A 13,969-nucleotide genomic window follows, 5' to 3' on the forward strand; every position below is an offset into this window, starting at 1 on the left:
GCAGATGCCACGATAGTTGAAATCGAATCCATCAACGCGAGAATCTCGAAATTAGACGAATGCGTGCTCAAACTATCCAATAATTCCGATATTCACGTCCACGTCAAGTTTGACATTCACGAAACTGAGAACGACGAACATACTCGATTCGATTCGATTCGATTCGTTTCGTTTCGGTGTCGTCTGCAGCCGTTCACCTGTTGCCAGAGACACGGACTCCGAAATAATGGCTGGTCTCGACAAGTGACACGTCGAAACGCGAAACTGGAAACGCGAATAATCGCGCATCGGTTGCGGAAGCCACTTTACTATCCAGCCTGAAACGGATAAATGACATTTGTCTGGCCTGACCATATTTCCCGAACGTCTGTTAATTATTATTTTATACCTGTGGAAACGAGCACGTTTCAATTTGAAAATAACAATATCGTCAGTGACTTTAACCGAACAGCGGTTAAACGGTTAAGGGTGAGATTATCTCATCGTGCGTTCGTATTCCCGACACGATTCGCGAATGCCAAATTGCGATTGCAACGTAGTTTGTAAATTAAACGAGGAAAGTAAACGAAACGGTGAGTAAACGTGCAACGACTGCATCCGATAACGAAACCACCGAAACCACCGATGATATCGACCGGTCGGACACTTTGTTATCGGAGATGCGTTAAAGTAAAATACAAACGAAATTATCGATAGAATAATCGAATAAAAGAAGGAATTTTTTCGAAGAAATTATTTCGAAAAAATAATTAACGAAAGTACTATGTACAATTGGTAAAGCGATCCTGATACGAATCGCAACGCGAGTTCCGATGAGGGGAAAGATATCGGAAATCGCAGACTCGTAGTGTCATCCGCTATTTTACTCGTTAAACGCTATAACCTGAGCGTACATACACATACCTTTCTGTCCGAGGTACGAATAGTTTTAAACTCGGCCGAGTCGTTCCGGTTAATTATCGCGGAGTCAGCTCCGTCTAATTACCACGCGTTCGTATTAATTACCGCGACTTTCTAGGGAAAGCGAGCTTCTCAAGTTTTTCGCGTTGTTGCGTTTGCACGCTTATCGTGGATAATTGTGAAAAGAGCTCCAACGAGGCGCGTTCGAGCGGATTCCGAAAGAGGCGAAAACAATGCCGGAGCATTGCCGGTCCAACTCGTGCATTGTTCCCGGCAATTGCGCCAACTTTCGGGTTTGTTTCGGCAAAAGAGGGGGCCGGTCCACCGTGGTGGTTCGGTCTTTGCAGGATCATCGGGGCCGGGCGTACTCGTTCGTGCGCGATCCTGTCTGCGTGTGCGTTCATGCGACACGGTACGCAAACGAATACTAATTTGCACCAGGAACAGGATAACGGAACCCCCCGACGCGACGCGTTCACAGTATTCCTTCGAGCCGATTTTCAAACGAGAAACCTTTGTGACTAAAGGCAACTCCTCTTATAGAATCGCGTAATTGGTTTTCTTTCCTAATTAAATTTTGAATCAAGTACTCGGCCGCGACGGATTCAAACAAATCTCTCTTGAGAATAGCCGAATCGACCAACCGCTCCTCGATCAAAAACTTTTTCTCCGAGAACGATAAACGGCCAGGCAAGAAAAAGGGAACCGGAGAAACGAACTCGGCCGCCGAATATCAAGTTAAATGAGAAACTCGGTGGTTTGCAAGAGCGCGTCGCTATCGGTCCACGTTGACTCGCGCATTTAAAAGCTATTTGAAGCACGTTTGAAAGCGAAATCGAATGGCATCGAAAAATTCATTTAAAAGAATATGGTTTCATCGAGATAACAAGAGTATTTGGAGAGCTCTGGAAACCAACAACAACGACGGACTTGACTTGTTTCGACTAGTTCTTAATTCCATTCAGCGCGGCGCCGGCGCCGCTCACGGCGCGTTTCAATCCACCGTTCGCGAATAATTGAACCAAGTACCGGGAGAACGATAAATTGCGTTACAACTCGCTTTTCATTCCTGGTACGATTTTACAAGAGACACGCAACCGCAACGAGGAATGAAACTTTATTCGATGCAAAGAAAGTCATCGGCACCGGTGGTTCGATATCGATTACAATTACAAGGAACAATTTTTTGGACGTTTCTTGGGAACAGGGCAAGCGTCGGCGTCGGCCGCGTCATCGGCGTTTCCGAAAATCGCGCGTCCGAAACGTATCCCACCACCTCCCAGCCGTTCTTTTGGCTCATTTCCAGCGGACTCGGTCGTTTTCCATCTCTCGTGCTTCCCATCCCCCGGTGTCAGTCCTCCCTCCAATTTGAAAATTATCGTCTATTTCTGTTTTTGTCTAATGTTAGACCGCGAGTGGTCGAGTGCACTGTACCCGCGCAGCGGTGCACTGTCCAGTCGCGTGTCGTTCGTCTTTGAAACATCTTTGGTCCGTCCGATCCATCCCTCTTGGTCGGCGTTTATCGCGGACATGTCGCGTTTCTGGAATCGTGCACCGTTCCTGAAACAGTCTTGGTTTTTCGGCGACAGTGGCAAGCTTGCGTATACGTTTCCGTAGACGCTGAAACGCGCGGGATTCGTCGAGGGTTGACGATGTTGGTCCTCTGCGACGTGGTCATCGGTCTTCTCGATTCTAGAAGAAAAAGGTGAATTACCGAATGGTGCTCGAATACTGCTCGAACGTGTTTAACGTAGAGTCGTATACTGGAGTTTAACTAGATATCATGGGTTCACGTGTATTCGTAAGTATGTCAAATTAGTTTGATAGCCGTCGATCGGGTCAGGTTTTTTTTATGGTAACCGTTCATCGGTGGAGTCGTTAGTGCGGATGATACGCGCATCTGGATCGTTGCTTATTTACGCGTTACTGAAACGCGCGCTCCGATACCGACATATTTTTACTTATTCGTTTGGTCCGAGAAAACGATCGATTCTCCGTTCGCCTAGGATCGAGAACCTCCTCTCGTTGCTATTCCACGGTGCTAATGCACTTTCTCGGAACGCCCGAGGGAGACACGGTCCCTTTTCCGCCCGTCTTACTCGCTCAATTTACACCATTTACAAAAGCGCTCGTTCGAGCGACGCGTCGCGGTCCCGGGATTCGGGTCGGGGGAAAAATCGATTCGACGTTTTACAATGCGAGTGGGTTGCTCTTGCCACGCGCGAGTGTTCTACCTTCTCGTTCTCTCGTTTCTCTTTGTATCGCGTGCTCCTTCCACTTTCCGACTGGCCCCACGGCTCTGTCAGTTCGAAACTCGAGGTGTACGAAGCGCGTGTCTTTGTCACTGGCCACAATAGCTCCGTTGGGGGTGCGTCGGTGCCGTTGCACCCCACGCGGACGCCATATCGACGGCCGACGCGTCGCCGTCGCGGCGACTGGCATGGTCCAGGTTGACGCGAGGCTACCGATATCGTTGCAACCCCGATAAGCTAAACGTGGCGAGGGAATCGATCGATACCCTGTCCCACAGCGTGGATCGTTGCGAGAGAGAGATAACGCGGATCGTAGTCGAAAACGAGCGGAAACCGCTGCCGCGTTCGCATCGCGGTACGCTTCGTATATTCGCTAATCGTAACAATAATAGTGCTTTTTCTTTTGAGACACTCATTTTCTGAAGAGTTAAATCTCCGCGTCTTCTTCGTCCTATTCTTTCTTTCAAAAGGAGCATCGCGAGCTTACCTTGCCGTCGACAATGCTCCGGCCCGGGGCGTTATTGTCCCGACGCCGACGTTATGAGGTGAAAAATGAAAGATAACGATTTCGCGGTCTCTTCCTGGGCGATAATGTTTTCGACCGCTGCGATCCCTTTATATTTTCGTCCTTGATCCCTACCGCCCTTCACCTTGGAAGAATTCACGGAAGTTAGGGCCGGCAACCCTCGTAAATTCGAGGGGTGACACTTTCTTTTTTCTATATTAAGACGGTCACGGCGCGGCGCGTCGGCCGCGCAGCTTCGGGTTAGAGAACAAAAAGAGAAGCTACGCCGTCGTCGCCGCGTACGATCGAAACAAACGCATCCGATTATCGAACGCGAAAATCACCATCCCAAAGTTGCGTATAACTCTTACGTGACACCGAGAAGGGTGAAAGCCGGAAAAAGAGGCGGCGCTTACTCGTCGATTTATGGAGATTGTATATCATAGCTCGAGATAATCCGTTGCGTTTCAAGAGGAGCGGTACACGCGGTACCCGCACCGGAACGTTTCCCAGGAGGATTCCGACGAAAAAGCCGCGCCGGATCTTTGCAACGTCGCGACGTAACGCCACGCGTTGTAAATAATTCAGTTCGCGTTAAGACGTTCGCGTACGGCCAATCTCATCCGACGAGAGAATAGAGAAGCAACGGTGGGCGCGAATTGGTTTCGTTGTCGTTGTTAGCCGAGACGAGTCTCGTAGACTTTTAGATCATGGATCGATGGTGGTTTTATAAACCACCGTGGAATAATTAACTGTTTGAACCCGTACTTGTCTCGATCTAATTAACAAGAGTACGTAGATTTGCGTTCAACGGGAGTTGTTTGCGATAATGCCGGCAAGAGAAATTCGCCGATACGTAAAACATAGTTAAGAGAATCGTTTGACGAGGGTTGAAATCGACCCTCGCCTAGTTTCCTATATTTAATCCACGCTTCGAGCTCGCTCGTTCATCGCAAAAATCACACGTTCGCTTCGCTCGACGCGTTTGCTCGGTAGGACATGTGCAATTCCAGCTCGTAATTCGTATTTCCATTCTAATCGAGCTCGATCGCCGGGAAATTTGACGATTAACCTCTCGTTCGAGAACTTTGTAATTACGCGAGCCACGGCATTACAACGGTCGATTCGCCCTCCGGAGTATTGGACGAGAAAGTCTGCGCGATCCCACGCAGCGCCATTACGAGCGAAACCTTTTTTTCTCTCGCGTCGCTGCAGAATCGGGAGGGAAAGAAGAGGTTTATCGCGAGATCTGGCCCTCGAACAGCATTAAACCACTCGGTTCAGAATTTCCCGTTTAACAATGTAAAAACTCTGTTCCGCTCGAGGAACAGGAGTCGCGTAAATAGCAAAGAGAATACACGAAAAATAGAAGGATACGGACTCGAGGACGAACGAAATGCCGGATTTTTCACAGTCGAAAGATTACCATTTATTTAAACGTGTTCTTCTACGATAAACCATGTTCTCGTTCTCGACTAATCGGCGTCGTCGAAATCCTCTTGGATCGTCGCGAGGATACTGACGGTCAGCCTTCCCGGCATCAACTAGAAACAGAAAGTACCCCCGGCGATTGTTTTCTCCTCGAGGATCAGGCAAAACAGGATCCCGGAAAAAAATGGTTGGAAGAGGACGAGCGATCGCGACGGAGACGGCGACGGCTACGCGAGGACGCAATGGACGAGATGGAAGGCGCAACCTTCGCGAGAAACCGGGAGCCGTTCTCCGAGCTCTGGCTGTCGACCGCTGAAGGTCGAGCGTAACCGCTTCGCCGGTTGGCCGGTTTCCACAAATAGCCGTCCCACTGTGCCTTCTTTGTTCGCTAATCGTCCCGAGAAAGCAATTAGAAGATCTCCGTGCCGCGATGGTACGATGCCATTCTGAACCAGACTCTTCCTCTTCGACTCAGTTTCGCTTTTCTCGTTTTCCTTTTCTGGTCAAGCCAACGGTAGCGTAGCTTGCTACGCACATGCATACATACATACTCGTCTATGCGATTCGAAACAGATTAACCTATCGACCGAAAACATCCCATCACCTTTGGCGCTACGCTTCGAAACGAGTAAAGACGACTCGAGGCGACTGACCAGCCAACGCAACGCCACGTGAACGTATAATACGCGTATAATACCAAGGGCTTACGCGCTATTAGCCAAACGACCTAGACCCGAACAAGACTACTTACACCGGCTTCGAAAGATGCGGCGATGCCAATTTAGTATTCGTTATCGCGTTATCCACTTACGACGAAAACGACAACGACGACTTGGGGGTTAAAAGCAACATGTCTCTTTGCGGAGTTGTTATCGAGAGCAGCTTACGGGCGAGGCGTCGCGTCGAACAACTCATAAACGAAGCGTCGGACGTTTATTCGAGACGAAGCCTTTCCACCTAATTGAATTTCCCCTTTGGCGAGGGAGATTCGCTTCGCGATGGAACAAGACACCCGGACAGGATGCGAGGAGGCGAGGACCGATTCAGAAGCGACGCCGATGGCTACGCTTCGGAGAAGCCGAGAGGCTCGGATGCTCCATCGGCGTTACGGGGACAGGAAGTAGAAAAACGAGGGACGGCCAAGAAGTTGGTGGTCGTTTATCGAGCGAATACCACCGAATGAGCGGTAACCGCGAAAGAGACCGGGATGAATGAAACGCGAGAAAAACACGGTGGTGCAAATTGCATCGCAAATTGCACAACGTTAGCATACAATGAACAATCGCGACCATGTTTTTAATATGTCCGAAGTTTTCCACGGTGCGACTGCGTTTACATTTCTCTTGCCGTATACGTCGCGTCGCGTCGCCGCAATTGGATCGATTGAAATCGTCGAATTTCGAAGAAATGCTTTGAGGCGCTAAAACGCCAATTCTTCCCGAAAACGAGTCTGCGTTTCCGGTCGAGCGGGAGTCTGTTCGGTGACCAAACGAGCGAGATCCATCGCTTCGCGTCTCAAGAAATTATCACCCCCACTTTAGTGGCAGGTAAGCAGGCAAGCAGGCAAGCCAGCAGGGATCCCACGGTTTCCAGGTTGCCTACGTGCCTCTGCCAGTGTGACTCCAGAGTGCGCACTCGCGAGTGCAGTCCCCTTGCGCACGGCTTGACCGGGTGTATGCACCGAACAACCGAACGCACACGTGGCCCCTCGAACGCGGAACGGAGGAACCTTCGGCTTCGGCCGCTTCGTCACTCTCGAAACACTTCTCGAGCCAGGTTCCAGCCAAGATATCCCGCTACGGGCGGACTATAGGCGGCGCATAAGCAGCCCCGTGCAGCTAAAGTCCACGCAGTGCAGCCACAGCTATAGTGTTTAAGGAACGTGGAGCCAGTCCATTCGCGACCGGCAGCCAGGCAGCACATTCGAATCTCTTTGTCTGGCTCGTCTATAAATAATCATCGTCGCGGTACCATCGAAGTTCCACTCGAACCAACATTTTCGGAATCTTCGGGGACCGTTCCTCCATGAACCTCAACCTGGGTCAAGGTCACCCGAATTTTGCAAACTCTTCCGAACGCTTCGACGTTAACGTCTATTAGGACCTAGCCGAACAAACGATCCAAACAGTGTCCACTTGACTGCAACACGCGGGGCGTTGGTCGATCCTTGTACGATAGCGTTAGTCGTTGGAGAACCCGGTCGAGAGAGAGAGAGAGAGATAACGCTTCGTTTAAAAGGCTGACCTCGCGAGCACGCGAGCTAGACGATACGCGCAACGACATATCCAAACGATGCACTCGAAGAGAAGAAAGATGCCGTCCGAGAACGATCGAACTCCAATCCTGGGCAAGCGATGACTATTCTCGACGCGGACAACGTCTCGATTGCTACTGTGGCAGCCCGAAGGTTGCTCGAATGTCCGCGTCGTCGTCGCCGTCGTCGTCGTCGTCGTCGTTGTCGTCGTCGTACCTGCGTGTTTCCGAGGCTCGAGCATGTTCGAAAGTTACTGCTGATGACCCAGACTCGAGCGCGATCGAGCATGAAATCAATTCGAGCCGGTGAGACGCGAACGGAAGGCGGTTGAGCATTCGCTGGAGGCATCTCGCGATAATCTTGAGCCCTTCCGAACCGAACGGTGAATCCAGATCAATCGAAACGAACAAACCGAGCTGCTACACGTTGGTATCGCTGAACTTTCGGTGGGGACGTTACTCGGGGTGTTTGAAAATTCGTCGAGGAAAGTCAGGCGACGTCGCGTCGCCTTGCAGTCCGTAGTTTTTAAAAGTCCGGGCGTCATCGATAAACCGAGCGAGATTGTTTATCGTTCGCGCGAGGCCTGTTCTTCGTTGACACCGATTAAGCCCGCATCCAAGAAATGCTTATCGAGCGAATCGTTTCCTACCGAGCTGCCAGACGCGAACGACGCCGACGCGTACCGACTCCCGTCACCTGCCGCCGTCTCCCGCGTGGAATGGATCGCCGGAGGATCGTTTGTCACGACGCGATGAATCTTTCGATCGACAAACACGACCCAAGTGAGTCAAGTATCTATCTTTTCGCCAATTGTTTCGCGATGGTTTAAAAGTAATCTCCTCGATTTGTGATTTTCAATGCAACGCGCGAAAAGAAAAAAACTTTTTCGTTGACTCTGTGCAAGATTTACAAGTTTCGAAGGAACTGGACGAGGAAGATCGCAACAAAAACTCATCATTTTATCGAAAGGGAATCGAATCTCCATTCCAAGGAACAGCTGCATGTTTGCCAAGGGACCAACAGCCAAGATCGCCGAGCAGAGTCGGTGACGTTAAAGTTTTGGCCGTGAATACCGATGCGAACGTCTTAAAAGAAGAAACGAAGAACCGGGTGGATCGCTTTGCGCGCGTTGGAAATATGACCGCTAAATATAGCCGGAAGAATTTCCGTGGCATCCACGCGGTCGTCTGCTTCGCGAACGGTTTTGCTCGATTTTCGTAGGGGCGATTTATGCGAAACGAGTGCGGGACCGGCTCGTCCTCGCCGTCCAAGTTTCACGTTACGCGTGGATTTCTGGATTTCCTAAGCTCTCGTGGAAAAAGATGCTCATCACCAAGTATACCACCATTTTGCTGCAATCTACCAATCAGCACATCATCAGGTGAGTGCTCGGACGAGCAAAGATTAGGTGTAATCGACGTTAAAATTCTTTGGAACGTGGCTTCGCCGTCGTATACGTGCGTGTATCTCAAGCTATCCAAGAAATGTGTTTGCACAAAGATACGCGAACAAACTTGCTCGAAATTCAGCGATTAACTCTCGCAATACGCAGTCCAGGAATACCACTTATGTACAATAGTGTATCGCGATGTCGAGATGCAACTATTTTTATCGAATCTGTTTTTACGAGCGTGTCTTACCACTTCTCTTCCGTTACTACTTGCTCGCGTTGCCGACGATTGTTGCTCCGAACATGGTTTCACGGCACCGAAAGTTCTCCAAAGTTACCAAAGTAAGCAACCCTTGCTCCTCCTATCGTAAAAGCGAGCGTTTATACGGCGCCGTAACCTACTTTCTTTGCCTTTTTATGACTTTCTCCTACGAATACCTCGCGGATCTCTTAATACCGTGACGCGCTGCTCGATACGAAACACGTTTGCCGCCGCTTACAGATGCTACGCCGAGATAGGGATAATGTATTCTCCTTTTGCTTATACGTACGCGTCAATATCGGCGTATGAAATTGACTGGCTTGCATTTAAATTGAATTTCGAAACATCGCAACGACACCGGTTGCCAAGTTCACGGTTACGGAAGCCGATCGAAATTTAATTCAACGCTGATAAATCGACGAGAACGCCATGAACGGAGAAAAAAGTTCGAACGTTGCAAGTAAAACGTTACGAGTGGGAAGAAAAAGAACTGTTTGTAGCACGTAGTCGTTCACCGGAAGGTTGACGTATCGTCGGTAACGGCTCGTCGAACCCGGGGTTGCATTCGCGAAACCGCGAACGGTCGAGAATGGTCGCGCGACTGCTCGTTTGTCGGTATCAAACGGAACATTTGATCTGATCGCGGCCCTAACGAGAGCTCGTTACGGCACCCAGGAATCGTACGAACGCCCCCGCAAGCTCGGCCGAGTCGATCTCTCGACTCGTTCGCCGTCCGCATCGACCACGACCAACGTTTCCGATCCCGGATCGCCTAATTAAAACCAACCTCAGCCCTCCACCCACAAACCCACGGTCTCCGAAGGAAAACCAATAAAGGCGACGGTTCATTTTTTCTTTTTTCGCTCTTTACGCCCCTTACGAGAAGGGCTACCACGGAACCGCGATCGATCGCGAGCGCCGCCGGATGTCCGACATCCTGGGACAATTTATATCGCCGATAAATTCCTTTTCCCTTTCATTAGCGGCTTCGCACTGGCGCGAGCGTGGAACAGCGTGGAGATTTACAACGACCTTTGCGCACGGACTGAGAAACGCGAAGCGAAATCGTTCAGCCTGGAACATTATTTAACCAAATTTTTTGCGACATTGGATATCTCTCGGAAACTCGAAAATATCGAGTCGTCCACGGAAACTGTAGAGACAGAAAAGAATATACCAATGGTCCGCGCGCCATTGAACGTACGGTCTTGGTAAAAGGAAGACGAAACCCTTCTTTTGCTGGCCAGTTAGAGAAAAGTATCTCTTCGGTCGGTTCGTACTAGCCATTGTTTTATTTTTTCTTTGTTTCTTCCCGTTGGGAACAGGTTGTCGAGATCGGGTCTTGGAACCCTATGCGAGCCTTTAAAAAGAGTCCACCTTGCGCGCTTCTTTGCTTTACGGGGAATCCTTTGGTTGGTTTAACTTGGCGATGGAGGGTTGTGTCATCGCAGAGCAGTCAGCCCCACCTGCGTCGCCGGCGCCGTTGATGGACAATCAAACGAAACGCTTTTTGTCCCGATGAGATTGTTACCCTTGATCGCCAGATTCGCGTATTTGTCAGATCTTCCCGGACGTAGAAATGTTCGGTTTACGTGAAAGACACCGGAATAGTACAATAGTATATCGATACCTTTTCGAAACGGAGTGCAAAGTCTCGTCGATGGTTGTCCGAGAAAGCATCGAACGCGCGCACATATGCTTTGCCGACTTGGATCGTTGGGCCCTGTCTCTGCTCTGCTCTGCTCTGCGACGAGAACGAAACAAAGTAAGGGTCGAAGGAGGAGGACCACGCGCACCCTCGTCGCTCAGCTTCCGCCGATTTCGAAACGACCATCGAGAACTTTTATATCGCCGCAAATTGCTCGAGGCTGTCGTGCACCGTTTCAACTGTACGTCGTCGTCCTAGATGGTTACTTTTTAATTAAAAGTTTCGCCTTAGAAGCGCCTCGGTCAGGCGCCTCGACGCGAATTTCACGTAGCTCTGCTCGCCAAACGGACGAATTGTATCGTAGCGATAAAAATGCCCGTCGAGCAAACGACAGTCCGACGATAGGAAGGGATAAACTACCTTCGAGGGAATAGACGAAAGTCAAGGAAAATAATAGTTAATTAATTCATTAAACGGCGTGGCGGTACAAGAGAAGACGCTTCCTCGTTTGCCGCGACGGTGTGGATCACCGGCGGACGCGGGCGCGCGTGTAGTCGGGGAAACTCGGTTCCCGGGAAAAGATACGTCCCTCGGGAACCGAACTCAGACACGGGGAAGAGCTCGCTATTAAACCCACGGGATAAGACTTGGCACTTCGCTTCGTACGCTTACTAATTAAATTATCCCGGAAACGCGGCATACCATTTAGAGAGATCTCGCAACGCATACACGCTCGTTCCCGTAAAACGCGTAAAACGACGCGATGCGTCGCGTCGTAGCACGGAAGCGCCTCGAGCGTCGGAACGAATCCCCGAAATCGTTGAGCCACGGTAACGAAGACATTCACCGGGACAGAAATCCTGCAGCTTCGATTTTCAATACCGCACCAGCGGGGGAGCTTTCCGATTCAAAAAGCAATCAGAAAAGACCAAAGGCGGGGCGCGACTTCGTACGTGACGTGATTTCCGGAAACGGATGTCCCCCCTCGTACTTTTTCTTCTTCGTTGTCTTGGTCGCGTCGTCGCGATCGTCGAAAGAACGAAGAGGTTTGCGGTTGCCGACACAGGTATTTGACAGAGACGAAGCTTCGGATATGACGGATGACGGGGGTGGAAGGATGGAAAATGGGCTTGCTGGCAGACAACAAATTGTTTGCCAGATACGAGACGATATAACGTTGTCAGACGAGCCCCCGACCATCTGAAACTGCCGATACCGCGGTCAATTGTCGCGAATACGACGGCGCCGGCGCGGCGAGGGAATCGAAGGATCGAGTCAATGTTTATCTCGAAAATCTCCTTCTTTCAGCTGAGAATCGATATTCGACAAAGAAATCTTTCGATCGTTCTCGTCTCGTTCCATCCCCATCCACGATGTCTAGGTGCTTTACGCGCGTCACAAGTGCCCATTTCCCAAATTGTTTAGAAAACTACGCTCGGCCAAGTATTTTGCATATTCGATCGTTTCTCAAGGGGAAACTAACTCCGCAGGGGTGATTACTCAACGGCAACTTGCTCGTGCTGCTGCTGCTGCTGCGTTACAATTTTTCCCCGAACCCTTTAAACTGTCCCCTCGAGGACAATCGCGTGCCGCCGAGTGGAAAAAAGGGGGAAAGTCGCGAGTAGAAAAACCTACGCTGGGAAACCGAGCGTCCAGTTCTTTCCTCGATCTCTCGAATCCGGCTTACCGAACGGTACCACGCTTCGAGTATCGTTTACCTCCTTCGACCCTTCATCCAACCTCGCACGAAAGTGCCCGTCAAACACGCGGTCCACCTTCGTTTAATGGAAAAGCGTTCCCATTCCATCACGCGAGTCCCGTAACGTGCAACGACCAACCACGCAACGTCGAGATTGTAATCGTAAAAATCGTCTTGTCGCGATACACGAACAACGCAACGTTCCCTCCTCGTTCTCGAGTACACGCCAAAGGAATAAGGGATGGATGGTGTAGACCGTCGTCTCGAGAAGGAAGGGAGCGCGACTTGCTCGTGAGAATCGTGAACAAGTTCGCGAGCTCAGGTGCTCGGACGAAATTTTCGATGAAACTTTTTCAAACTTTCCACGAAGCGGAGATAGGAAGAAAAAAAAACCTGCTAGCAACTTCATCGTGCAATGGCGCGCGCGTATTCTTATTCATGGATTATGGGAGCAAAGTCCGTACGCGAGATAAAAATCCGGTATACGTCCCATCTCGCAACGAAAACTCGAGTTCGAGGTACGGGTTTTCTAGGACCGCCAAGACTCGTATGCTCCAAAGTCGGACCATCAGACATCGAAAAGTATAACGAATACTTGTACGCTTCGGAATTCCTTGGAAAGAGTCTAGAGCTTCTTTCCTCTAGAAAAAGTAGCTCGATCGTTGATTCCGCGCGGGTTCGTACGGTCTCCCAGGGCGAACCCGCATAGATCGTTCGAGTTGTATCGGAAAGGGGCGCAGTGGATTAGGAGAGTGGCTGTAAAAGGGTACCACTGCTAGGTTCGCGTCTGAAAAAGCAAGGAAAGGCGGCGGAAGAGATTTGTGGCGGTTACCGAGAATTTTACTGCCGCCACTTTTCGTCTCGAAGCCTTTTCGCTTCTTCCTTTGCAAAGCAAAGATGCGTTTAGAAAAAGCATTCGCGTACGTGAACAGGGTATACCTCGGAGAGAAATAGAAGGGTATACTCGGGACTAGAAGAACAAGAAACAAACTTTGATCGTTTCCAGAAGAAAAAGTTTATCGCGCCTGGACCTGTGATTCATCCGTGGAGAGTATGTCGAAGCGGGCGAGTGGCGAATATTCCGTTTCGGTGAACCGTTGCGTCGCGTATCGCCGTTCATTTATTCGCGTGTTTCTTGATATTTAACGAGACGAGAAGTAATTCTGTGCGTTATTTGTCCAGCAGCCGTGTCGACGACACGCGCTAATTATCTCGAGGTGTATTTTCACTTTAATGGCACTTGCACGGCATGGGAATCACGGACGAAGCGCAATCGGACCACGGTGTAAAGTACAACCGACGTTCGCCGGGATCTAGTGGAAATCGGATGCTGTGCTACTTAATACTCGTGCAACCAAAGCCAATCGCTACGTTTCGTCGAATCACTTTTCCGTTCAAAGATACAGAGTCCAGAAGGATACGTACGCGTACATCGATTAAAAAGACTCATCTACTATGAAAAAAAATATCGCAACGCCCACCGTTCGCTTTCGAAAAAGGACATCGTACGATAAACGAATAAAAGGAAACGCACTCGTTGTTTTCCTCGCGATTATCTATCATTCCGAGATCCATTTTCGCGAAACCGCAACGTTCCATATCGCGGTGTACAAACTCGCGTTCTGGTA

At 50.0% G+C, this 13,969-nt stretch overlaps 1 protein-coding gene across 7 annotated transcripts in view; it reads left to right on the top strand.

Annotated features, from left to right (window-relative positions):
- Positions 1-13,969, top strand: part of LOC128886310 (protein sprint) — a 70,319-nt gene that overhangs the window by 31,390 nt on the left and 24,960 nt on the right. The window contains exon 1 of one of the 7 annotated variants that reach the window (XM_054141033.1): positions 2,475-2,605. The exons of 5 other annotated variants lie outside the window; for them this stretch is intronic. In XM_054141033.1, coding sequence (XP_053997008.1) covers positions 2,553-2,605 — 53 coding nt within the window. In that variant the 5' untranslated portion in view covers positions 2,475-2,552. Of the gene's footprint in view, positions 1-2,474; positions 2,606-7,441; positions 8,724-13,969 lie in introns of those variants that run through there. One more of the 7 variants, XM_054141032.1, reaches the window with a different exon arrangement.

Source organism: Hylaeus anthracinus, unplaced genomic scaffold (assembly GCF_026225885.1).
Source record: "Hylaeus anthracinus isolate JK02 unplaced genomic scaffold, UHH_iyHylAnth1.0_haploid 11982, whole genome shotgun sequence".
NCBI classification, from domain to species: domain Eukaryota; kingdom Metazoa; phylum Arthropoda; class Insecta; order Hymenoptera; family Colletidae; genus Hylaeus; species Hylaeus anthracinus.